General features: G+C 53.7%; 1 protein-coding gene and 1 long non-coding RNA gene across 2 annotated transcripts; one reads left to right on the top strand and one right to left on the bottom strand.

Moving 5' to 3' along the window:
- Positions 1 to 2,458: 2,458 nt before the first annotated feature.
- On the bottom strand, positions 2,459 to 23,594 carry LOC125342613. Its single transcript, XR_007209247.1, has 3 exons — positions 23,452 to 23,594; positions 11,269 to 11,274; positions 2,459 to 2,470 (listed from the first exon to the last, which is right to left on the bottom strand). It is a non-coding gene; the product is annotated as an uncharacterized LOC125342613 (long non-coding RNA).
- On the top strand, positions 4,322 to 22,980 carry Limd1 (LIM domain containing 1). The gene is made up of 8 exons (XM_048334895.1): positions 4,322 to 5,839; positions 13,696 to 13,797; positions 17,675 to 17,742; positions 18,811 to 18,873; positions 19,603 to 19,733; positions 20,893 to 20,944; positions 21,494 to 21,562; positions 22,519 to 22,980. The coding sequence occupies exons 1-8, from the start codon at positions 4,501 to 4,503 to the stop codon at positions 22,654 to 22,656; spliced, it is 1,962 nt and encodes a 653-aa protein (XP_048190852.1). The 5' UTR covers positions 4,322 to 4,500; the 3' UTR covers positions 22,657 to 22,980.
- Positions 23,595 to 24,492: the final 898 nt, after the last annotated feature.

The raw sequence follows: 24,492 nt of genomic DNA, 5'->3' as shown, positions 1-24,492 counted from the left end.
CAGCGCCACTTCTGGCTTTTTCCGAGTAGTCTGACTTTCTCGCTGGGGCTGACTTCAGCTGCGACCCTCAGATCTCAGCCTCGTGAGTAGCTAGGATGACAGGCGTGAGCCACCAGGCACCTGGCAGCCTGAGGCTTTTAAAAAAAGCACATGAAATAGACAGAATGGGCCTAGATCAAATTAATCCTGGCTAGGGTCCTAAATGTTGTGCGTAGAATTTAAAACATTTCACCTCTGCAGTGTTGGACAGGAGCAGTAAAACGTTTATTTCTAGCATTGAATGTTGGTGTGCATGCGTGTGCGTGTGTGTGTGTGATATTAGGGTTTGAATTCTGGGTCCTCAAGCTTGCTAGGCAGAAGATCGACAGCATGAATCACATCCCTAGTCTCTCATGCTTTCCTTATTTTTGAGACAATATCTGCATTTTTTTTTCACCAGGATAGCCTAGACTGTGTTCCCCCTAGTTATTTTCCTGCATAGCCGGAATGGCAGGAACTCACCATCCTACTGGGCTTATCATTTGAGATGGAATCTCACTGACTTCTTTCCCCGGAGCTAGCCTCTTATACCAGATCCTTCTAATATCTACCACCAGAGTAGCTGGGACCTCTGCCTGGCCCCTTCCTAGCATTTCTTTTTTTTTTTTAATATATATATATTTTTTATTATCAAACTGAATTACAGAGACATTACAGTTTCATACATTAGGCGTTGGGTACATTTCTTGTACTGTTTGTTACCTCGTCCCTCATTCCCCCCTCACCCCCCTTCCTAGCATTTCTAAAAACCCTTTCATGGTAGTGTTTTATTTGGCTTGATGGGATACTATTTTTATAAAAAGCTATATTATTATTATTGTTGTTGTTGATATTATTTTGTGCTGTTTCTGGGGCTTGAATTCAGGGCCTGGGTGCTATGCCTGAGATTTTTTTTTTCTTTTTGTTCATGGCCAGTGCTCTACCACTTTGAGCCACAGCTCCACTTCAGCCTAATTGGAGATGAGTCTCGTGGAATTTCCTCCCTGGACTGGCTCTGAACGGAGACCTTGAGATCTCAGCCTCCTGAGTAGCTAGGATGACAGGCATGAGCCACCTGTAACTGGCTATCATTATTGCCAGAACTGGGGTTTGAACCCAGTGCCAGTGCTTTCTCACAGCTGATGCTCTACCGTTTGAGCCATGCCTCCAGTACATCCTTTGGCTAGTTAATTGGAGATGAGAGCCTCACAAACTTTTCTGACCAGGCTGGCCCTGAACCACCATCTTCCCCAAATCTCAGCCTCCTGAGCCACCCACTAGTACCTGGCTCTAATGCCTGCTTACAAAATATTTCCGTTGCATTGGGTGGTATAAATCTAGAGATATTTGTAGTTTATGAGGGGAATGTACGTAGGTCAGCTATAAAGATTACACCATTTTTACAAATGGACCCAGATTTTGATATGGGGGAGGGGCCGGAACGAATCTTTCAGTAAAGATTTTATAAACCATTGAGCCGGAAACGAGGAGGATTCTGATGAAGAACGGGGACATTTAGGACTAAAGCCTCTAGCAAGATGTGGTGTTTTATATATACAAAATTGTCTTTTTTTTTTTTTTTTTTTTGTCAGTCGTGGGGCTTGAAGTCGGGGCCTGGATGCTGTCCCTGAGCTCTTTGGTTCAAGGCTAGCACTCTACCACTTTTAAGCCACAGCGCCATTTTCGAGTGGTTTCTGAGTGGTTAACTGGAGCTCAGAGTCTCCAGTTTCCTGCCCAGGCTGGCTTTGAACCGCCACATTCAGATCTCAGCTTCCCAAGTAGCAAGGATGATGACGGGCCTGAGCCACCGGTGCCTAGCTCCAAGAGTGATTTGGTTTTTGTTTTTAAAGCAAGGTCCTAGGAAGCCATCAGGAAGTTCCTATAGTCACTGCACAGGGAGGGAAGGCCTCCAAGCCAGGAGGGGCAGGGCAGGGCCCCCCCACCTCAAAGCCGGGGAGACTGTGGCAGAAGATGAATGTCAGTCTCAATCCTTAGGAGGTTCAAGTGGGAAGTGACTGATCCGGGATTTGCCTTTACGGTCACTCTGGCTACTGTGCGAGGAAGGAAAACTCTCCAGGCTGTGTGTGCCCAGTGCCAGGCCCCCCCACACCCCCCCCACACTCCTGGAGTCCCAAGGACCTAGGTGAGGATCAAGAGTCGCCTCGCTCTCTCTCTACCCCCCCTCCCTTCACACCTGTCACCCTGGCTAATCAGAAGGCTGAGATCTGAGGATCTGGGTTCGAAGTCAGCCCAAGCAGACTCTCATCTCAGCAACAGAGCCAGGCCTGGAGCTGCGTGGCCTCGAGTGGGTCAAGCGCCAGCCCTTGATCAAAAGAGAACCAAGTGAGAGAGCACCCTGGAACTAAGTTCATGCCCAAGTATCTCACACACGCACGCACACATGCACGCACACACGCACACACACACACACACACACACACACACACACACCCTACCAATAGAGATCCCCACGTGGCAGCCCCTTGGGTGGCTGCAGTCAGGGCATCAGCTTCCTGGACCCGGTTTAACCTTCCCCCGGCTCTCAGGGCCGCGGGTGCTTCCTTCCCCTCTGCCTCAGTCTCCCCCCCTGCCCCTGCCCCTGTTCAGGAGCTCCAAATCAGGGTGGGAGCTGGGGGGGGGTGGGGGCGGGGCTATCCGGGAGTGGGTGGAAACTGAGGCACGGGCTCTGGATCGGGACGGCAGGTCCCGTCGTCCTGTCCGGGCCTCTGTCAGCCTGTCCGTCCAGTCAGGACGCCCGTGGCTGGGGGGGTGGGGGGTGGGGGTGGGGGGGACAGGGGAGGAGGCGGGAACAGCGGATCCCGGGGCGGGACGCACGTAGAGTGGGGGGGGGATCTCCCCTCCCTCTCCCCCCCTCCCCCGGAAGTGGCGGCGGGGAAACTCCCACGCCATCCCAGTGGCTGAGGCGGGGAGGGGGGAGGGGGGAGGGGGAGGGGGAGGGGGACGTGCTAGGGGGTGGGGCTCACCTTGGGGGGGGGGGAATCCCTAGGCCAGGCCCTTCCCCTCCTCCTCCCCCCCCCCCCGCGCAGTGCCCGCCCCTCCTCCTCGTCCTCCGCCCCTGCGCTCCCTGCCCGCCCCCTCGGGAGCGCCCGCCCTCCCTCCCCGCGGCCCGGGACGCGGCCCCGCGGGCCTCCGCGCTCCGACTTCCGCGCCCGCCGCCCCGCGTCCTCCGCGTCCTCCGCCCCGGGACAATGGCCGGCGCGCCCCGGCGGCCGTGAGCTCCGCGCGCCCTCGCCCGCCCCGGACCCACCCGGGAGCCCGCGGGGGAGGCGGCCGGCCCGGCCCCGGGCGTCCCGGCCTCGGCCTCGGCTCCGGAAGCCCCGGTGAGACTCTCCGCGCTCGCCTTCCCACCCCCGCGCCCGGCGCCCGGCGAGGCCGCGCCTGCCCGCCCCGGCCTCCCCGGGCCCGGGCCTCCCCCCCCTCCTCCCGGCCTCCCCGGGCCCGGGCCTCCCCCCCCCCTCCCGTCCTCCCCGGGCCCGGGCCTCCCCCCCCTCCTCCCGGCCTCCCCGGGCCCGGGCCTCCTCCCTCCCCGCTCCCCCCTCCCCGGGCCCGGGCCTACCCCCCTCCTCCCGTCCCCGCTCCCGGCCTCCCCGAGCCCGGGCCTCCCCCCTCCCCGCTCCGTCCTCCCCGGGCCCGGGCCTCCCTCCCACCCCTGTCCCCGCTCCCGTCCTCCCCGGGCCTCCCCCCTCCCCGCTCCGTCCTCCCCGGGCCTCCCCCTCCCCGCTCCTCGTCCTCCCCGAGCCCGGGCCTCCTCCCGTCCTCCCCGGGCCCGGGCCAACCCCCCGGCCCCCCCCTCCCCGTCCCCGCTCCCGTCCTCCCCGGGCCCGGGCCTCCCCGCTCCTGGCCTCCCTTCCCCTCCCCTCCCCTGCCCCCTCCCTTTCTCTTTCTCCTCTTGTCCTTGTTCTCTCACCAACCCTGGGGTTGGAACTCAGGGCCTGGACCCTGCCCCCCCCACCCTGGGGTGCTTTGTTTGTTTGTTTGTTTGTTGTTTTGCATCAGTGCATTCACAGCTCCACTTCCGGCTCTCTCTCCTTTTCGGTAGTTGATTTGGAGATCAAGAACCCTCACTTGGACTCTCTGCCTTCCCCTGGCTGGCTGGCTGGCTTCGAACCGGGATCCTGCAGATCTCAGCCTCCTGAGTGGCTCAGGATTCACAGAAGTGAGATACCCCCCCTCGCCCCCAGACACCCCACTACCCCTCTTTATTCTATTCCCCCGCAGGCCACCCCCCCCATCCCTCCCCTGTAGAAATTGGAAGCAACAGTTGGCCCTGCTGACCTGGCGGGATTCTAAGGGGGAACTGGACGTCATGCTTCTTGTCCCTCGCTGGAGGAAGACTTCACCTGTCCCGGGTTGGACTTGAGCTGGGGTCCTGGGCCTGCATCATCCATCTCCCTCCCCACTCCACCCCCACCCCCACATCTTGGTACTTACTTGGGCTCCCCCCCCCCCCAAGCCGGCAACATGGATAAATACGAAGACCTGGGACTTGAGGCTAGTAAATTCATAGAGTACCTGAACATGTACGAGGCCTCCAGAGACGGACTCTTCCGGGTGGACAAAGGTGCCGGCAACAACCCGGAATTCGAGGAGACTCGCAGGGTGTTTGCCACCAAGATGGCTAAGATTCACCTCCAGCAGCAGCAACAACTCCTGCTGGACGAGACCCTGCCGCGAGCCGGCCGAGGCCCCAGCAATGGTGGCGCCCGTCTGGGCCCCGCACAGGCCCATCGTGGTGACCCAGCTGTCGGGGGCAAAGTGGCTATGGACGGAGCCTCCAAGCCCCCTCTTGCTGCCTCCACGGCGACACTTGGGGTACCCACCACGGCCACCGGGCAGTCTGCTTATCCGTGCCAGGAACAGAGGGCCAGGCCCTATGTCCAAACCACCAGGCCGGCCAGCCAGGAGTGTGATTCTCACCAGCCACGACCCTGCCACGACCCTTCCTGTCTCACTCACGGCGACTATTACGACAACCTGCCTTCCCCAAGCCCCAAGTGGGATGACAAAGCAGCAGGAGCGTCCCCCAGCGTGGGCCTGGGGATGGGAAGCGGATGGTCTGATTCCCCACGGGGGGACCCCCCAGGACCCAGACCCACCGGGGACCACCTCTGCCAGCACCAGCCTCCGCCCTCCCTGATGAGCGGCCTCAGTGGTCAGGATGGGGGCAGTGGTGGTCGCCACGGTGAAAAGCCAGCAGGCCTTTGGGCCACTGCCTCCTCTCAGAAGGTGAACCCCACGCCCCCCCACCCAGGTTTGGAGAATGGGGCGGCTACAGCTCAGCCCAGGAGCGCCTCCCTTTCGGTATCCATGGCCCCCAGCTGTCCGAGTCAAGGAACCCTTCTGAGAACCAACTCGGGGCCAGCCTGTGATGTTTCGGGCCCCGAATCCAAATCCACCTTGGACCCTCAGACCTGGTTTCGAGATCGGCCCCAATCTTACCTTTCCAACTCGGCGCCGTTGACGGTGCCAGCCAGCCCGAAGAGCTCCCAGCCAGATGTGGTCCTTGGGCTGGGTCCAGATGCAGGCACTACTCCTAAACTCAGTTCCACAACTGTCCATCCAGTGACGTCCACACAGCCTGAGTTTGCTCATAAAGAGAGTCCTTCGGGCTGGTCCCCGGAGGGTCATCGTCTAGGATCTGTCCTCTCGGAGAGTTCCAGCCCTCCCCGGGTGAGATTGCCCTTCCAGACCCTCGTCTCCGGCCCGGAGCTTGGCCCTTCTGCTGTCGAATTGAAGTTAGACGTCCTCACTCAGCGTCTAGAGCGAGAGATGGATGCTTACCCAAAGGCTGATTATTTTGGTGAGTCAGAAAGTTGGTGGAAGGCTGGGAAAGTGGCTAAGTGGTAGAGCGCTCGCCCAGCATGCATGAAGCCCTGGGTTCGATTCCTCAGTATCACAGACGCAGAAAAAGCCACAAGTGGCGCTGTGGCTCAGAGTGGTAGAGCCGCTAGCCTTGAGCAGGGACAGCACCCAGGCCCTGAGTTCAAGCCCTAGGACCGGCTTAAAAAAAAACAAAAAAGGCTGGTGGGGGGCTGCCCTGGTGGGGTGGTGGAATCTACTGAAAAGATGCTTAAGTTGTCCTTGAGTGGCCTGCTTGGTTTTGTTTTTTGGTGGCTTCCTCTTTTTAATTATTCTGATTCAGAAACTTGAAAGCCTCTGTGGGCAGAAAGCAGTTCTTGCAGCTGGGGTGGGGTGGGGTGGAGTGGGGTGGAGTGGCGGTTACCCACGAGGGAAGAAGAGCCAGGCACCATTGGTTCACGCCTGGAATCCCCGCTACTCAGGAAGCTGAGATCTGAGACTCATTGGGTTTGAAGCCAGCCTGGTCAGAAAAAAAAAACAAAACAAAAAACAACTTGTGACTCTTTATCTCCAACTAACCAGCCAAAAATAAGTTGGATTGGAGCTATGGCTTAAGCGGTAGAGCACCAATGCTGAGGGGGGAAAAAAAGCTAAGGGCCAGTATTCAGGTTCTGAGTTCAGGTCCTGGGTTCAAGCCCCAGGACTGGCCACCCAAAACAGCTGGTTGTATGGGCGTGAGTGTGTGAGTGTGTGGTTGTTCTAGGTCCTTCTTTTTGGTGGGTCCAGCTCAAGTAGAACCATATTTCATGTTACAGGGCTCTTGCCCAGAGAGCTAGAGTGCCACGTGATGTGTGTGTGTGTGTGTGTGTGTGTGTGTGTGTGTGTGTGTGTGTGTGTGTGTGTGTTCCAGTCCTGGGACTTGAACTCCAGGCCTGAGTGCTGTTCCTGAGCTTTTTCACTCAAGGCTGGCGCTCTACCACTTTGAGCCACAGCTCCACTTCTGGCTTTTTTTTTTTGGTGATTGAAGATAAAGAGTCTCACGGACTTCTCTGCCCGAGGCTGACTTCAAACTGTGATCCTCTGCACCTAGCCTCCTGTGTAGTTAGACTGCGTAGTAAGACTGGCGGAGCCACCTGTGCCAGGTTCCTATGTAATTTTTTGTCAGAAGCAAAGAGATGTGTGGGTGTTGTGCCAGTCTGGACGGGGACCCATTAAAGGTGTTCCTTTGGGTGTTTTGTGGGAAGAGCTCGTGAACTCTTAACAGCCTTTAGGGTCCGAAGATATCGTGGTTATTGATTAACTCTTCTGGTACTTTCTGTGGCCCTCTTAGTGGGATTAGTAAAACAGAGGCATACTTCCTTGAGGCGTAGCACCGCTTCTGGCCTTTTGGTGGTTAACTGAAGAGTCTCAAGGACTTTCCTGCCCAGGTTGGCTTTGAACCACGCTCCTCAGATCTCAGCCCACTGAGTAGTTAGGATTATGGGTGTGAGCCATCGTGCCCAGCTTTTGTCTTTAATTGACATATTTATGGGGTACCGTGGACATTTCAGTTCATGGATACAATGTGTAATAATAATCAGATTAGAGTAATTGGCCTGTCTGTGACCTTAGACATTTTTCCATTCTTTTTTCTTTCTTTCTTTTCCTTTTTGTGCTGGCCTTGAGACTTGAACTCAATTCATTTCTTCACTCCTACTTGGCTTTTGTGCTTAAATCTAGCCCTTTACCATTTGAGCCACAGATCCGTTTCTGCCTCTTTTTTGAAAAACTTTTAAATTGATAAAAGGTGATGTATAGAGGGGTTACAGTTACATTAGTCAGGTAAAGAGTCCATTTCTTTTGGGACACTATCAACCCTTCCCCCTCCCTCTCTCTCTCTGTTCTCCTGTACCCACCCACAAGTTGTATAGTTCATTTTGTATAGTAAATGTCCAGTGAGTACTATACCTCCACCTTTTTTGCTAGTTAACTGGAGATGAGTCAGATTTGTCATCCTGGGCTAATTTCAAACCTGGATTCTCAGATCTCAGCCTCTGGAGGCATGAGCTAGCTTGGAGATGAGCTTTTTAGCTTCCACAGCTAAGGGAGACTTGGTGATATTTGTCTTTCTGTCCCTGGTTTCTCTCTCCCTCCCCCCCTCTCTCTTTTAGTCGGTCCTGAGTCTTGAACTGGGGGCCTGGGTGCTGTCCCTGAGCTGTGTTGTTCAAGGCTAACGCTCTACAACTTTGAGCCACACATTTACTTCTGGTTTACTGGCAGTTCAGTGGAGAGAAGACTTTCACAGACTTTCCTGTCCAGGCTGGCTTTGAACCGCGATCCTCAGCTCTCAGCCTCTTTTCTATCTCAGCCTCCTTCGTAGCTAGGATCCCAGGCTTAAGCAATGAGCTTTTTAGCTCCCATATTTAAGGGAGCCTGGCAGTTGTCTTTCTGTGCCTGGGTTTATTTTACAGGATGTTACCGGTTTATGTCACAAGGTGAAGGGCAAGTTTGTTTGAGTGCATTTTCCTGGCATTCGTTGATCTTGGAAGATCTGATGCGGCTAACTGTCTGTACTCTCTGTCCTTTAACCCGCAGGGGGGAGGTGAAGAGGGCATTCTTGAGCCTTAAGGTTCAGTGGGAACCCTGACCTTTTCCACGATGCCTAAGTCTTCCTCCCACTGGTCTTCCCCTCCCTTATTCCTTATTAAAGCACCGAGGGGCTGGGTGCAGGAGGCTTATTACTTAGGTTCCCCAGCTAAGCCTGCAAGGGAGCCTGGGAGTTACAGAGGTTCCCCCCCACCCCACCCCCGCGCCATGTTGAGTGGAGCCCAGATGTCCTGATCTTTGGCTCTCCCCCGTGGATTTAGTCACTAGATGTGGGCTGCCTTGGGAACCCGGTGACCTCAGGCCAAGTGGCTGTGTGGCAGCTGGAGCCGTCCCCTGACAGGGGCTAAGGGGTGAGGGTCACATGACCTTGGGCCCTCTGGTTTTTAAAAAGTCTTATTTTGTTGTTGTTGTTCTCGGTGGTACGGCTTGAACTCGGGTGCTGGGGGCTGTCTCTGAGCTTTTTCCAAAAGCTCCAGACTAGGGCTCTACCACTTTGAGCCACGGCTCCACTTCTGGTTTGTCTCTTCTGGTTCATTGGAGGATAGGAGTCGCATGGACTTTCCTGCCAGGGTTGGCTTTGAACCCCGATCCTCAGATCTCAGCCTCCTGAGTAGCTCGGATGATAGGCGTGAGCCACCAGTGCTCTGGGTCAGTTGCGGTGCGCCCTGTGCTTTGTAGACATTTGTTTAGCTCTAACCTTCCCAGGCCGTCGGGACACTGTAATATTCTTTGTTTCCAATAGAGAAGCTGGTGGCCCCGGGGGGTCAGGTGACTTGCTCAAGAACACAGGTATAGGCATGGGAGAAATGGAGCCTCTACCCCTGGGCCTCCTGGGGCTTGATTTCTTTTCTCCTCGGATGGCTTGTGTAATGAAGCTTGGCGATCTCTTAGGCCAGGGCCTCCCGTCTGCCATGCGGCCCGTAAGCTGTGCGGTCTCCTCAAAAGCTAGCTCTCTACCACTTGGAGCCGCAGCGCCGCGTCGGGCTTTTTGCTGGTTCGTTGGAGGTAAAAGTCTCACAGACTTTTTTTTCCTGCCCATGCAGGCTTTGAACCAAGGTCTTCAGATGGCAGCCTCCTGAGTGGCTAGGATGACAGGTGTGAGCGCTAGGATGTTGGTTCGTGCGGCCTATCTCCCTACAGGAGAGCCTGGGATCCAGGCCCTTATAGAAGCTACTCGGTGGTGGGGGTGTGGCTCAGGTGGTAAGGTGCCAGCCTTGAGTTAAGCTAAGGGACAGCACCCCGGCCCTGAGGTTAAGCCTTAGTCCTGGCACACACACAACAAAAAGGAAAAGAAACCCTATTATTGTCTGTGGATCAGTGGAGACCAGCTGGTCGATGCAAGTAAAGCTTGGCTCGTAGGTAGCCAAGAGCTTGTCACTGGCAACTTGCTTCCCTGTCCCCTCCCACCTGCCAGTGCATCTGCGTGTCCAGACACGACCTAGGGGCGTGATGAGGCGGTCTTAGGCTTCACTCACAGAGTGGGGTACCCCAGGCCGCAGATTCCCTCCCCTCCCCCCCACGTCCCTCCACCTGTCGCTCTGGGCTGGGCTGGGTGTGCGGGAAGAGCACAGGGGATGAGATACCATGTCCCCTTTCCTTCCTCCCATGTGGCTCTCGGGCTGTGCTCTGGTTCTCTCTCTCCCGCCAGCCCCGGCTCTGGCCCTTCCCAGCCAACGCCGCTCCGGCCAGGCCAGCTTTCCCCCCAGTCCTGCTGTGCGCTGTGGCGTTCCCACACGCTCTTGCCTTCTCTTGGTCCCAGCCCATCCCTCTGGGGACACTGTGTGTTTACCCTTTCACTTTGTGACCAGGGAAAAAATGTCCCCCCCCCCCCCCCCCGCAATCCAGTTTGCCTGCATTTTTCCATGAATAACCCCGGGCATGAAACTGAACTTTTGACATGGCCTCTGTGTGTGTGTGTTTGTGTGTGTACATGTGTGTATGTACTAGGACTTGAACTCAGGGCCTGGGACTCTCCCTTCTGGTCGGTGGGATCTAAGTGTCTGTAAGGCTTTCACTGTAGCTGACCTACGCACCTTCTGGAAGCGCTGGTTTTGGGGTGCTGAGTGTCCTCTTGTTTCGGATGTGTCCGTTGCTTGCTGTGTGGTTTTGGGCGGTGCTGGCTCTCTGGCTTGGTCATCGGACCCAGCGCCTGGCCCCCAGGCTCAGCCCTGTGTCCCAGTACCCCGCATGGAATGGCTCACTGACCATCTGCTGGGAAGAACTGAGGAGCCTCAGCTGGTGTGGGAAGAGACAGGGAATTTTATTTTATTTTTTTTTAATTTATCTTCGCCCGTCCTGGGGCTTGAACTCAGGGCCTGCTCGCTGTCCCAGAGCCTCTTTGTGTTCAAGGCTAGCGCTCTATTACTTGAGCCACAGCGTCACTTCCAGCTTTTTCTGAGTAGTTTATGGCAGATAGGAGTCCTATGGACTTTCCTGCCCTGGCTGGCTTCGAACCCTGTTCCTCAGATCTCAGCGTCCTGAGTAGCTAGGATGGCAGGCGGGAGCCACCAACACCCGGGCTTCTACCACCATCATGTTTATGATCCCCATTTTCCAGATGGGGGAACTGAGGCACACCGGAGTTAATTAACCTGCTGAATTCGCTTACCTCCTTGCCACTATGGCCCAGTTCTTTACCATGGTCCTCTAGTCTCATAGTTCCAGGAAACTCCAAGATTCTAGGACAAAGGGAACTTCCCGAGGCCCTGGGGGAGGAAGAAGGCTGAGAGTGTTAGAGGAACTGGCTGGAAGATCCAGATTCTTACCTGGATTTGTTGTGGTCGTTCTGTCCTGGAGCCTGTGGGTGTACATACATCCCAGAGACAGCTGGCCTCGTGGCCAGACTCCCGACTTCTGCTGTTTCTTTTTTGTTTGTTTGTGTCGGTCGTGGGGCTTGAACCCAGGGCCTGGGTGCTGTCCCTGAAGCTCTTCAGCTCAAGGCTAGCGCTCTACCACTTTGAGCCACAGCGCCACTTTGGGTTTCCAGGTGGTTCATTAGAGATAAGCATCTCACAGACTTTCCTGCCCGGGCTGGCTTTGAACCACGATCCTCCAGATCTCAGCTTCCTGAGTAGCTAGGATGACCGGCGTGAGCCACCAGTGCCTGGCGATCATTCTTGTTTCCTGTTAGGGGTTTGAAAGCTCCCTGGCTTTGTATGGTTAGGAGGGAGAGGGAAGTCACGGAGCAGAGTTGCTACAGAAATCCAGCGTGGGTGCCTGGCTGCCGTGCAGGGCTTGCTGAGCGGTCCCTCGAGCGCCCTCTTTTGGGGGATGGAGGGCAGGGGGTGATAGCAACGCCAGGGGAACTCTTAGCATGCAGTGATTTGGAAACTGCGTTCAAGACTTCCTTTGCCATGGCAACCAAATGAAGCCATCGTGGCTTTGGAGGCCGCCTACGTTTAATGGCTGGTGAAGAAAGAGCTGGAGCAATGTCTGTAGGCCCGCGTGCCCTTGAGTACTTCCTTTGTGGCTTAGAGATGAGCCATTGACACAGGAACTGTGTGTGTGTGTGGGGGGGCGTTGGGGACATTCGGGGTGCTGGGGAATGCTGTGTCCTATAGTGTGGTACCTTGTGTGCATGTATACTCTTCAGTCTCAGCTTTTTACACCTGGATTAGCTGGGGAGCTGGGTTACTGGGTCCTGGGTCTTGAATTCAGGGCTTGGGTGTTTTTCTCTGCGCTTTTGTGCTCAAGCCTAGCGCTCTACCATCTGAGCCACAGCTCCACTTGGGGCTTTCTTTTTGGGTGGGGGGTGTTCATTGGAGATAAAGAGTCTCGCCAGCCAGGTGCTAAGACGCCTATAATCCTAGCTTCTTAGGAGGCTGAGGCCTGAGGATCGTCGTTCAAGTCTGTGAGACTCTGATCTCCAGGAAACCACCAGGAAACCAGAAGTGGAGCTGTGGCTCAAAGTGGTAGAGCAAAAGAGCTCAAGGACAGCACCCAGGCTGAGTTCAAGCCCCACCACTGACCAAAAGAAAAAAGAAAAAAAATAAATCTCCCAGGACTAGCTAGCTTGAAGCCATGATCCTTGGATCTCAGCCTCCTGAGTCGCTAAGATACAGGTGCGAGGAACCAGTGCCTCTTAATCCTTTTTTGTTCTATCCATTTACCATCTGCTGAGTGGGTGAAATAGTTTTCTCCTGACTCAGATGGGATCTTCCTTACTCCAGTGGTGAGCGATCCCAATGCAAGGACTTCCTTCCTTGCTTTGTAATCTGCGCCTCCTGGCTCAGAGCGGGGAGGAAGGATGCCAATAACATGAAGGAGGGAACCCCAGGAGCCCAGAGAGTGAGAGGGGGAGGAGGCGGCAGCGGCTCCTGAGCACAAAGACTAAAAGACACAGCGTTGATGGGTGGGATTTAACCAGGGAAGGACTGACATCTGAGATAAAGCATCGGGAAGGCCCGGGGGGCGGGACATCTGTTAACACTGTCCCAATTGCAAGCTGCCATCCACACCGCCATTCACTTCATTAGCAAGAGCGTACCGGGATTGGCCGGGAGCCGGTGACTCAGGCCTGGCATCCTAGCTACTTAAAAGGCTTGAGATCTGAAGCGCTGAGGGTTCGAAACCAGTCCTGGCAGAAGAGTCCATGAGACTTATCTCCAATTAAGCATATTAAAAAAAAAAGAAAAAGAAGCAGTGCTGTGGCTTAAGTGGTAGGTAGAGCACTAGCCTTGAGGGAAAAAAAGACTCAGAGACAGCACCCAGGCTCTGAGTTCAAGCCCCAGGACTGGCACCAAAAAAATAGACATGGGAGGGAGTCCTAGCAGGATGAGTTCACAAGTCACCCTAGGCTAGCCTGGACTGCTATTCTCCTTTTTTATACTTCCTGCGTAGCTTGAATACCACATGTATGCCACTGTACCCAGTTTTTCATTTGTTGAGATATGGAGGTTGTCCTGTGTGTGTGTGTGTGTGTGTGTGTATGTGTGTATGTATGTGTGTGTGTGTGTGCGCGGCGCGCACTGGCCCTGGAGCTTGAACTCAGAGCCTGGGAACTGTCCCTGAGCTTATTCACTCAAGGCTGGTGCTCTACCACTTGAACCGTAGCTCCACTTCCAGTATTTTGCTGGTTAATTGGAGATACAGAGTTTCACAGACTTCCCTGTTCAAGTTGGCTCTGGGTCCACCGTCCTCATGGCGTGAGCCATGGGGTCTTGCCTCCCAAGTCACTAGGATGACAGTTGTGAATTACCGTGATGACTGGCTTGCTCCGTGCCTCCGTTTCTCCCGGCCCCCTCCTAACTTGGGGCGTGTCCTTGCCCACAGGAACCTGTGTGAAATGCAGCAAAGGAGTGTTTGGGGCTGGCCAGGCCTGCCAGGCCATGGGGAATCTCTACCACGATGCCTGCTTCACCTGCGCTTCGTGCAGTAAGTGCGGGGCCTGGGAGGGGCGGGGGAGGGACAGGGGAGACCATGAGGGTGGGAGGCAGGACCTCCTGCACATCAGATAATTGCTGGTATTGGAGCTTGAACTCAGGGCCTGGGCGCTGTCCCTGAGCCTCTTTGTACTCGTGGCTAGCGCTCTACCACTTGAGCCACAGCACCTCTTGTAGCTTTTGGCTGGCTCGTTGGAGATGAGAGCCTCATGGAGTTTTCTGCCGAGCTGGCTTCGTACCTCGGTCCTCAGATCTCAGCCTCTCTCGCTTTTTCTTTTTCTTTTTTTTCTTCTCAGTCTCCTGAGTAGCTGGGATTACAGGCATGAGCATCCGTGCTTAGCTTGTCTGTGTTTTCTATTTTCTCATTTCACTTATGGTAATACTAGAGCTTAGAATTCTATCTATGACCCTGGGTACAGCTGCGCTTAGCAACTATGAAGTCTTAGGTTCATTTTCCACCTGTCTCCTGAGTGACATCATTGGCCTCTGTATATTTAGAGAGAGCACTTAAAGCCGGGTTATAGCTAGATATTTATCCTTTAGGTAAGTATCGGCAGGTACGCACGTGCACATTTTAGGTTTCAGTGATACTTCATTAAAACATCCTGTTAAGGTTGGATGATTTTTTTTTTTTTGGTCAGTCGTGGGGCTTGAACTCAGGGCCTGGGCGCTGTCCTTAATAGCTCTTCAGTTCAACGCTAGCACGCTACCACTTTGAACCACAGCGCCACTTGCGGTTTTCTGGTGGCTCATTGGAGATGAGAGTCTCGTGGGCTTTCCTGGCCAGGGTTGGCTTTGACCTTGCAGTCTTCGCATCTCAGCCTCCTGAGGAGCTGGGCCCGTCCTTTGTCTAGGTAAACACGGCTACCATACAGGAATCTTGAGTCTACACAGATAACACACGTGGATGGACAAGAAACAGCCATGCTCCGTTTATTTTTAGCTCTGAGAACCACACACCCTAACCACAAAGACACATTTAAAGGCAAGCCTGCTGGCTTAGCATTTCAGTTGCAGCTATTTTTCGTTTTTTTTTTTTTTTAAACTTGGGTGTTTTCTCCGTGCAATTTGGGTTCACATTTGCATGCATTTTTCTTCTTTTTTTTTAGAATTGTGATCCTGGTGTGTAAACAGTGAATCCTTTTTGACTTCCCAGTCCTATCACACGTGATTAACAAGTCGCAGGGTCACGGGCCGGCGAGTTCCCTTGTACCCGCAGCAGGAGGGAGAGGGGTTCGCAGGGTTTTTGTGGGTTGTCGGTTTGCCAGGGGAATGTCTTTGTTTCACGCTGCTCTCTCCCTTTCTTCCTCTGCTGGCCTGTTTCCTTGGAGTTCCTTTTTCGAAGTAAGCACTCAGAAGAAGACATGGGGGCGTCTGTGTGGTTTGTGAAAAAGTTCTCTCGTTTCAATGACGTTGGGAAGGAGGATGTTTGGTTTCCATGGCAATGTGGGCTGTGGAGCCCCGCCCCCCCAAGCCCCGCCCACCACGCTGGACAGGCCCTTGCATTGGCTGCTGGCAATGGCCAGCCCTTACCTCGGGGAGTTTTAGGTCTCTCTTTTCTTTCGTGTGTGTGTGTGTGTGTGTGTGTGTTGGTCCTGGGGCTTGAACTCAGGGCCTGGGCGCCGTCCCTGAGCTCTTTTTGCTGAAGCCTAGTGCTCTACCACATGAGCCACAGTGCCCCTTCCAGTTATTTTGGGTAGTTATTCTGAGCAGTGATCCTCAGATCTCAGCCTCCTGAGAAGCTGGGATTACAAAGATGAGCCAGGCACCAGCCCCCCTGGTGTGTTTCACGTTTTTTGTGTAAGTGTCAGAATTGGGGCTTGAACCCAGGGCCTCATGTCCATGGCTTGACTTTTTCACTCAAGTCTGGTGTTGTGCTATTGGAGCCACTGCTCCACTTCGGGCTTATTTTAATATAATTAATTTTATTGCTATTATAGAGGTGATGTCCAGAGGGATTACATTTATATGACTCAGCTAGTGTGTACATTTCTTTTTGTGCAGTGTCTTCTGTTTCCCTCACTCTCTCCCAGTCCCTTCCTTATGCCTGTCCAGCCCTCCCCTCCTTTTTTTTTTTTTTTGGCTAGGCTTGGGGCTTGAACTCAGGGCCTGGGCACTGTCTCTGAGCTTCTTGTATATACGCAAGGCTAGCACTCTGCCACTTGAGCCACAGCATCACTTCTGGTTTTTTCTCTGTATGTGGTACTGAAGAATGGAACCCAGGGCTTCATGCATGCTAGGCCAGCACTCTACCACTGAGCCACATTCCCAGCCCTGCCTGAGTTGGCTCAGATTAACAATACTATTTGGGCTTCCCTGAGTAGCTGGGATAATAGATATATGCCACTGTACCCAGCCATTGGTTGAGATGGAGTCTTGAAACTTTTTTGCCCAGGCTGGCATTGAACCATAGCCCTCTAGATCTCTGCTTCCTAAGTAGGTAGGATTACAGCCTTGATCCAACGTACATTTACTTTTTTAAGACAGAATCTCTGTTGCTCAAGCTGGCCTCCAACTTGAGATCTTTCTGAATACCTAGGATGACAAGTGAAAGAAGGCTGAGCTCTTAAGAATAGTAGTTCGAAGCCAAGCCCGGATAGCAAAGTCCATGAGACGTTTATTTCCATGGAACCACCAGAAAGCCAGTAGTGGGGCCTTGGCTCAAGTGGTAGAACACTAGCCTTGAGGGGAAAAAAAACAAACAAAAAACCCCTCAGAGACAGCATCCTAGCCCTGCGCACACACCCACAAAAAAGATTGGTTCCCAGCTTAGCATTTAGTCAGTCCCATGCCAGGAAGCAGAGCCTGGTGTTTGTCTCCCTCTCGTGGTCGCATGCGTAACTGCAGCCTTGCCGACTCATTTTCCTTTTTGGTTGTGCGGTGTTCCCCCCCCCCCCCCCCCCCAGGGTAAGCTATTTGTGTCCTTGTCACTTGACTCCTGCTGGAGAGACAGAAGGCAGCACATGTGCTCTCATAAAGGTGATTGATTAGGGGACCTGAGGTTGAACAATTACTCAAACTCATCCTCATTTTGCTTTCCAAAAATTTGAGACCTCCAGACTCGAGAAATTAAATAATTAACATGAATTAAGTAAAAAGTAAAGTAGATAACTAAAATTAATTTTATGGCTGTTGGCCAAGACGTTGAAGTCATTAGCTGTGGGGCAGTCATGTTTTTCTTTCTTTTTTGGTGGTGATGCTGGGAGTTGACCTCAGGATCGTCTGCTTGTGTAGGCAGGCGCTCAGTTGCTTAAATCACGCCTCTACTTCTGGCTTTTTTTGGTGGATCATTGGAGACAAGAGTTTCTTGGAGGGTCTGGGAATGTGGCTTAGCGGTAGAGTGCTCGCCTCATATACATGAAGCCCTGGGTTTGATTCCTCAGCACCACATATATAGAAAAGGCCAGAAGTGGCGCTGTGGCTCAAGTGGCAGAGTGCTAGCCTTGAGTGGAAAGAAGCCAGGGATAGTGCTCAGGCCCTGAGTTCAAGCCCCAGGACTGGACAAAAAAAAAAGTGTTTCTTATTTGTCTGCCTGTGCTGGCTTGTACCCAAGTGGTCATTTCAATGGTCCTGGGGCTTGAACTCAGGGACTGGGCACTGTCCCTGAGCTTCTGTACTCTATGTTTTACCTGTGATCTATGTACAGCCTTTCCAAAGAATTTACTGTATCATCCACCACCAGGCCACTGCCCCGCCTCCTGGTGGCCATGTGCTGAATTACACCTTTGTAACCTCGAGACACTAAATCCTCCCAGTAGCAAGAATCCCAATGAAGAAGGCGGCACTGGGGAAGGACAGGGCTTTCTGGATAGTTCCGTAGCGTAAATCTTCAAGAACGTACTGCTTTACTATTTTTTTTCCTCCCTTAGGCCGGAAGCTGAGAGGAAAAGCCTTCTATTTTGTGAATGGCAAGGTGTTTTGTGAGGAAGACTTCCTGGTGAGTGACTCTCCAGCTGTGTGGGGGTGGACAAACTCTGAACCACTGTGTGTGTGTGTGTGTTGGCTTGGCACGTCTTCCTAGTGAGATGCACACATGCACATGTGTGTCTGTCAGTCTTGAGGCTTGAACACAGGGCTTCACACTTTTGCTTAGCCCTTTCGCCCAAGGCTAGTGCTCTTGGATAGCTTTTTGGTGGTTCACTGGGGATGAGTCTCAGGAACTTTCCTTCCCAGGCTGGCTTAGATGTGTGATCCTCACATCTCAGCCTCCCGAGTAGCTCGGATTATCAGTGTGAACCATCAGTATCCAGCAAGAATTTGCCTTTTTTTTTACAAATTCCCACGTGATGCAAGGACACTTTTTCCTTGTGGAAAATTAGAGAATAGGGATTAGTTTTTTTTTTTCTTTTCTGTCAGTTGTGGGCTTGAACTCTGGACCTGGGCACTGTCCCTAAGTTTTTTTGCTCAAGGCTAGCACTTTACCACTGTGAGTCACAGCTCCATGTCTGGTTCTTGAATGATTAATCGGAGGTAAGAGATTCATGAACTTTTCTGCCCGGGCTGGCTTTGAACCGCAGTCCTCTCATCTCGGCCTCCTGAGTCGCTAGGATGACAGACCTGAGCCACTGGTGCCTGGCTTTAAGCATCATTTTTAGGATTTTTTTTTTTTTGGCTAGTCCTAGGCTGTGAACTCAGGGCCTGAGCACTGTGCCTGGCTTCTTCTTGCTCAAGGCTAGCACTCTGCCACCTGAGCCACAGCGCCACTTGTGGCCATTTTCTGTATATGTGGTGCTGGGGAATCGAACCCAGGGCCTCATGTATACGAGGCAGGCACTCTTGCCACTAGGCCATATCCCCAGACGCAGTGGCTGTGCTGCGTATGGGATGTTAATAGCTTTTGCGTAGAGGAGAGTGTGACTGACGTAGGCCACGGCTCTGGGGTCCTTGGGGAAATGGCAGATGTCCACACAGAGCGACGCAGTTTGATTGGAAGTTGCTTAGATCTGTTGGCTGGTTCATCCGCCAGCCAGGGTTTAACTTCCTTTTTTTTCCCCTTCCCCTGTAGTACTCCGGCTTTCAGCAGTCTGCTGACAAGTGCTTCTTTTGTGGTCATCCGATTATGGAGATGGTGAGTAGAGATTGGGGCTTTTGGGGAGGGTGGGGGTAGGGTAGGAGGCATTCAGGGGAAGGAAGGGAATTAATAATGGAGACCATTTTTCATCATCTCAGGCTCAACCACGCCTGTCATCCTAGCTACTCAGGAGGCTCAGATCTGAGGATCGCAGTTCAAAGTCAAGCCCAGGCAGGAAAGTCTGTGAGACTCTTATCTCTAATAAACCACCAGAAAAGCCAGACGTGGAGCTGTGGCTCAAGTGGTAGAGCGCTAGCAAAGAGAAGGAAAAAACCTCTACAATCTTAGGCTTCCTTACTCCTCTCCATCCCTGGATTTTTTTGAGGCAGGTCCTAGGGCTTGAACTCATGGCCTGGACACTGTCCCTTAGCTTTTTCTCAAGGCTGATGCTCGTGTGTGTGTGTGTGTGTGTGTGTGTGTGTTTCATGGGAGATCAGAGTCTCACAGACTTTTCCTGCCCAGGCTGGCTTTGAACTACGGTCCTCCTCAGAGCTCAGCCTCCTGAGTAGCCAGGATGACAGGCGTGAGGTGCTCGGGCAGGAAGGAGCCATCTTAACGCCCTCGCGGCATCCTGCAGCTGTTGCTATGGTGTCCTGTGCCATCTTTCCAGTCTGCATATCTAACCACCCCAGCCTCCCCCTCCCAGGCCCTCTCCTGACCTTCTAACAGGTGGCAGTCTGGGAGGAGCCAGTTCTAGGTCATGTGACTGTGGGTTTCTCTTCCTAGATCCTGCAGGCCCTGGGGAAGTCTTACCACCCCGGCTGTTTCCGGTGCGTCATCTGTGACCAGTGTTTGGATGGAGTTCCCTTCACCGTGGACTCCGAGAACAAGATTTATTGCGTCCGAGATTATCACATGTAAGGCGAGATGTCGGCCAGGCGAGGGACTACGCACAGGGCTCACGGATCTCAGATCGGAGCGGGGCCACGGAGGCTGTGTGTTTGAGGCTGCTTGTCCTAGTTTTGGCCTAATGGCTTGCGAGAGTCCTACACGGGTCTCAGAGGTCACTGGGTAGACATAGGAACTGGTTAACAAGCAGGGCATCGGTGGCTCACGCCTGTCATCGCAACCATTCCGGAAGCTGAGGACTGTGGTTCAAAGCCAGCCAGGGCAGGAAAGTTCCTGAGACACTTAGCTCCCATGAACCACCAGAAAACTGAAAGTGGTGCTGTGGCTCAAAGTGCTAGCCGAGTGAAAGAGCTCAGGGACAGTGCCCAGGCCCTGAGTTCAAGTCCTATGACTGACAAAAAAACTGAACAAGACAAAACAAAAAGCCCTGTAATGTGATTTCTAGCCAGGCCTCTGAATCCACCAAGCCTCTGGTTCTTGCTTTACCTAACTTCACAAGGTGCCAGGTCAGGTTGGGCTTTTTTGAGTGGTTCATTAGAGATAAGAGTCTCGCAGGGACTTTCCTGCCCAGGCTGGCTTCAAACTGTGATCCTCAGATCTCAGCCTCCTGAGCTAGGATGACCGGTGGGAGCCGCCCGTGCCCGGCTTGGGTTGGTTTCTGTTGCTCTGATTGTGCCTGGACTGTGCTAGGTCTCCAGAGGGCAGCAAAGGACCAGATATTCTGTCACTAGAGGAGTGAGGGACAGCCAGATGGCCTTCTGCCCCCTGGGAAAGATATCACGGCAGTGCTGAAACGTATGCTCCGGAGGACACAGCCTCAGTTTCCCTCTTTTTGCTTGTGCCACAACTGGGATTTAAACTCGGGGCCTGTCATTGTCTCTTAGCTATTTTTTTTTTGGTCAGTCGTGGACTTGAACTCAGGGCCTGGGCACTGAGCTCTTCAGCTCCAGGCTAGTGCTCTACCACTTGAGCCACAGCGCCACTTCTGGTTTTCTGGTAGTTGCTCTGATGATAGGTGTGAGCCACGGGCACCCAGCAGGCCTCAGTCTTTATACAAAGGCTACCCGGGGTAGGCCAGGGGACCCAGGGGCGAGGAGGGACCCACGCGGGTTCTGGGGTGCAAGTCAAGACAAGATGTATTGCATGCCTCCTTCTTTCTTCCCCTAGGGTGTTGGCCCCCAAGTGTGCAGCCTGTGGGCTCCCCATCCTTCCTCCTGAGGTAAGGTGCTTCTCGCATGCACTCCCAGTGTCTGTCTTGGGGTTGGAGGAGTGACTCGGTTGGTAGAGTGTCAGGTACCGAGTTCAAAGCCCAGTCTCAGAACAAAGAAAAAATATTCTATGTCTTGTTCTTAACACCTTCCAGAATAATTCTAACTACCCCCGGCTCTGAGATAAACTGTCGCCTTCCTTTTTTTTTTTTTGGCCAGTCCTGGGGCTTGAACTCAAGGCCTGGGCACTGTCCCTGAGCCTCTTTCTGCTCAAGGCTAGCGCTCTACCACTTGAGCCACAGGGCCATTTCTAGCTTTCTGTGTGTGTGTGGTGCCGAGGAATGGAACCCAGGGCTTCACGCATGCGAGGCGAGCACTCGACCACGAGCCACCTTCCCAGCCCTCAGATCTGCTGTTTTTCTTAGCAGTGCTCGTGATCTCTGCTGATGTGTAATCTTCCCCTGCGGCCTGCTGCCCGTGACCCCAGCATCCCTTCCTCCCCCTCCCACGGGTCTGGGGTCCTCATGGTCCCCTCACTGGCTGCTTTTCTTCCATCCCAGGGCTCAGATGAGACTGTCCGCGTGGTGTCCATGGACCGAGACTACCACGTGGAGTGCTACCACTGCGAGGTAGGCCCCGCCCCCGCCACGCCCACCTGGGGTGTCAGCTGGAGCCCTCGGGGGTCGGGGGGAGCTCACGCCTGACACCCTAGCTGCTCCCCCGGAGGCTGAGATCTGAGGATCGCAGTTCAAAGCCAGTCAAGGCAGGAAAGTCCATGAGATGACTCTTATCTCCAATGAAACCACCAGAAAACCGGAAGTGGCGCTGTGGCTCAGAGTGGTTGAGCCCTAGCCTTGAGTGGAAAAAGCTCAGGGACAGTGCCCAGGTCCTGAGTTCAAGCCCCACTACCGACCAGAGGGAAAAGAAAAGAAACAAGTGGAATTATTTTATTCAGTCCAACAGACCCACAATGTGATCATCTCAACATGGTTAGTTCAAGGCAACCTGGGCTTTATTGCTTTATTTTTACCCTTCTCCTTGCCCCTCCTCCAAACCACATTAACCACGAGGTTGTGCCTTGGGTCCTCTTTGCGCCCTATGTCTTGGAAATCTGGTGTGGTTTCCTCTAACATGTCTTAGTTAAGCAGCCTCATTTCAAGTGCCCCACAGAGACAGGTAGCACATGGCTTGCGTACTGGACGGACCTTCTGAGGGGAAGCTGCACAAAACGTACAACATCCTTTGCCGCTTCGGGGGGACTGGGGACAGCAGGTCACTTTTTTTTTTTTTCCGGTGTGTGTCTTGGTACTGAGCTCGAATTCAGGGCCTTGTACACCGAATTTAAGTTTTTTTCATTCAAGCTTGATTGGGTGTTCTACCACCTGAGCCACATCTTCACTTCTGGCTTTTTGCTGGCTCATTAGAGATAGTCTCTTGGATTTGTCTGCCTGGGCTGGATTTGAGCCATGATTCTCGCGATTCAGCCTGGATTACAGGTGTGAGCTACCAGCATGGTCCTACCTCTTGGGTTTCCCTTGGAGACTGATTTGTTTGGCTTCCCTCTGCCCCCACCCCCCCCGCCCAGGACTGTCGTCTGGAGCTCAGTGACGAAGACGGGCACCGCTGCTACCCCCTGGAAGATCACCTGTTCTGCCACTCGTGCCACGTCAAGAGGCTGGAAAAGGGCCCCTTGTCCGCACCCCTCCACCAGCACCACTTCTAGCCAGAGCCATTTGCCGACTCTAGGTCAGGGCTGTACCCGGGGTAGAAAATGGGGGTGAAGGAAGAGGGGGGGGGTCGGGCAGGCAAGCCCCACACGGAGGGAGGGGTGCCTTGTCATTTAGCCAGGGAGTTGGGCATTGCCTGTCCTGGTACGTGTATTTTTCCAAGTGCTTTTTCTCCATTGCCACACCCTCAGTCAGGTGACTCAGGTAGACTCTGAAGTACTTGTGTGTGTGTGTGAGAGACCTCTGACCTACGATTGCACCCCACTGGGCACCTCTGGGAGCAGTTTACAACCCCCTCCCCCACCCCCCCCACCCCCCCCCCCCACCCCGCCAGGATGGGCGAGAGGTTCGCATTGCTGCCTTTCACGAACATCTCATGCAGGGGGCAAGCTTCCATGCAGGGGCATTTTCTTTTCCTCCTTTAGGAAAATACCTGCACTCCCCTTGTTCCTGCCAAGCCGCCCCCCCCCCCACCATCCACACTCACCCCACAAGTATGAGTTTTAAGGCTTTTTAGGACCCCAGAGTTTTTAGCTCCTCTAAACAAAATGGCTGTGAACTTTGGATTGCCCTGGGACTTGGTAAACTGAGGAAATTTGTTCTTCCCAAGTCAGAATGGAGCACCCCCCCCCCCCCCCCGCCACCAAGACGCCATGTGAAGCCATGGTGGTTGCCCGGGCCTGCCCCGCACACTGGGAGCAGCTCCCTGGCAAGGACAGTTTTTGTGGGGAGGGAGGGGAGGGTGGGTGGGAGGGAAGGACGCACACCCCAAGCTAGGGAGGGGAACAGACACCTGCAGATAACTTATTCATTTCCGAGTTTGCTTTGTGTGCCCACTTTTTGGCCTAAGCATTCTATATTGGAAGAAACCATTTTAAGGTACACTGCTCTGGGTCTTTTTTTTTTTTTTTTAATTGTTTTCACTTTCCATCTTGCACACACAAACATACCTCACAGATAGAACGTCACCAAATCACAGAGGAAGGGGGCCCCAGGCATCACATCTTCTTCAGTCCGATCAGAAATTGCTCATTTCACAGCTGGGCCTTGGCGGCTGCCGCCTGTCATCCTAGCTGCTCACGAGGCTGAGATCTGAGGATCACGGTTAGTCTGTAGAGAGACATCTTATCTTCAATGAACTAGCAAAGAGCTACAAGTTGGTCTGGGAAGGGTGGCTCAGTGGTAGAGCGCTTGCCTAGCATTCATGAAGCCCTGGGTTCGAGTCCTCAGCACCATATACACAGAAAAAGCCAGAAGTGGTGCTGTGGTTCAAGTGGCAGAGTGCTAGCCTTGAGCAGAGAGAGAGAGGCTCAGGGACAGCGCCCAGGGCCCTGAGTTCAAGCCCCAGGGCTGGCAAAAAATAAATGAATAAAAGAAATTTCTGGCTTCATTTATCACATTGCCAGCTGGCTCAGGGCAGCGTGATTAGAGCGAAGGGTTACCTGGGCACTCACCCAACTAAAATCTGTCACTGTGGCATTACAAGCCTTTCAGCATGTGCATGGCTCGGGTGGCAAAAGTAGAGGGAGAGCGAGAGCCGCACACACTAGCTCGATCGTGCCTCAATCAAAGGACCCAAGTGAGAGCGCCCTGGCCTTGAGTTCAAGCTAAAGGACTGCCACAAAGAAAGAAAGGAAGGGCTCTTTGCGCAGTGGCTGGCCTCTGCCCCCCTTCCTTCCACCCAGCCCCGGAGGACTGGGCCTTGGGCCGTGGACGGTGAAGCCAGGCTCTTCATTCTCTGGTGTCTGCTCTCCTTGGAGGCGGCCATCTTCCCACTGACTGGGTTGGTAGACACAGTCAGTGCCTGTGAATAATAACAGAACTGACCCTTG

The sequence above is a fragment of the Perognathus longimembris genome, chromosome 26 (assembly GCF_023159225.1).
Source record: "Perognathus longimembris pacificus isolate PPM17 chromosome 26, ASM2315922v1, whole genome shotgun sequence".
In the NCBI taxonomy this organism is placed as follows: domain Eukaryota; kingdom Metazoa; phylum Chordata; class Mammalia; order Rodentia; family Heteromyidae; genus Perognathus; species Perognathus longimembris.
Note: the sequence above shows the minus strand (reverse complement) of the source record. Positions and strands in the feature narration are given on the sequence as shown.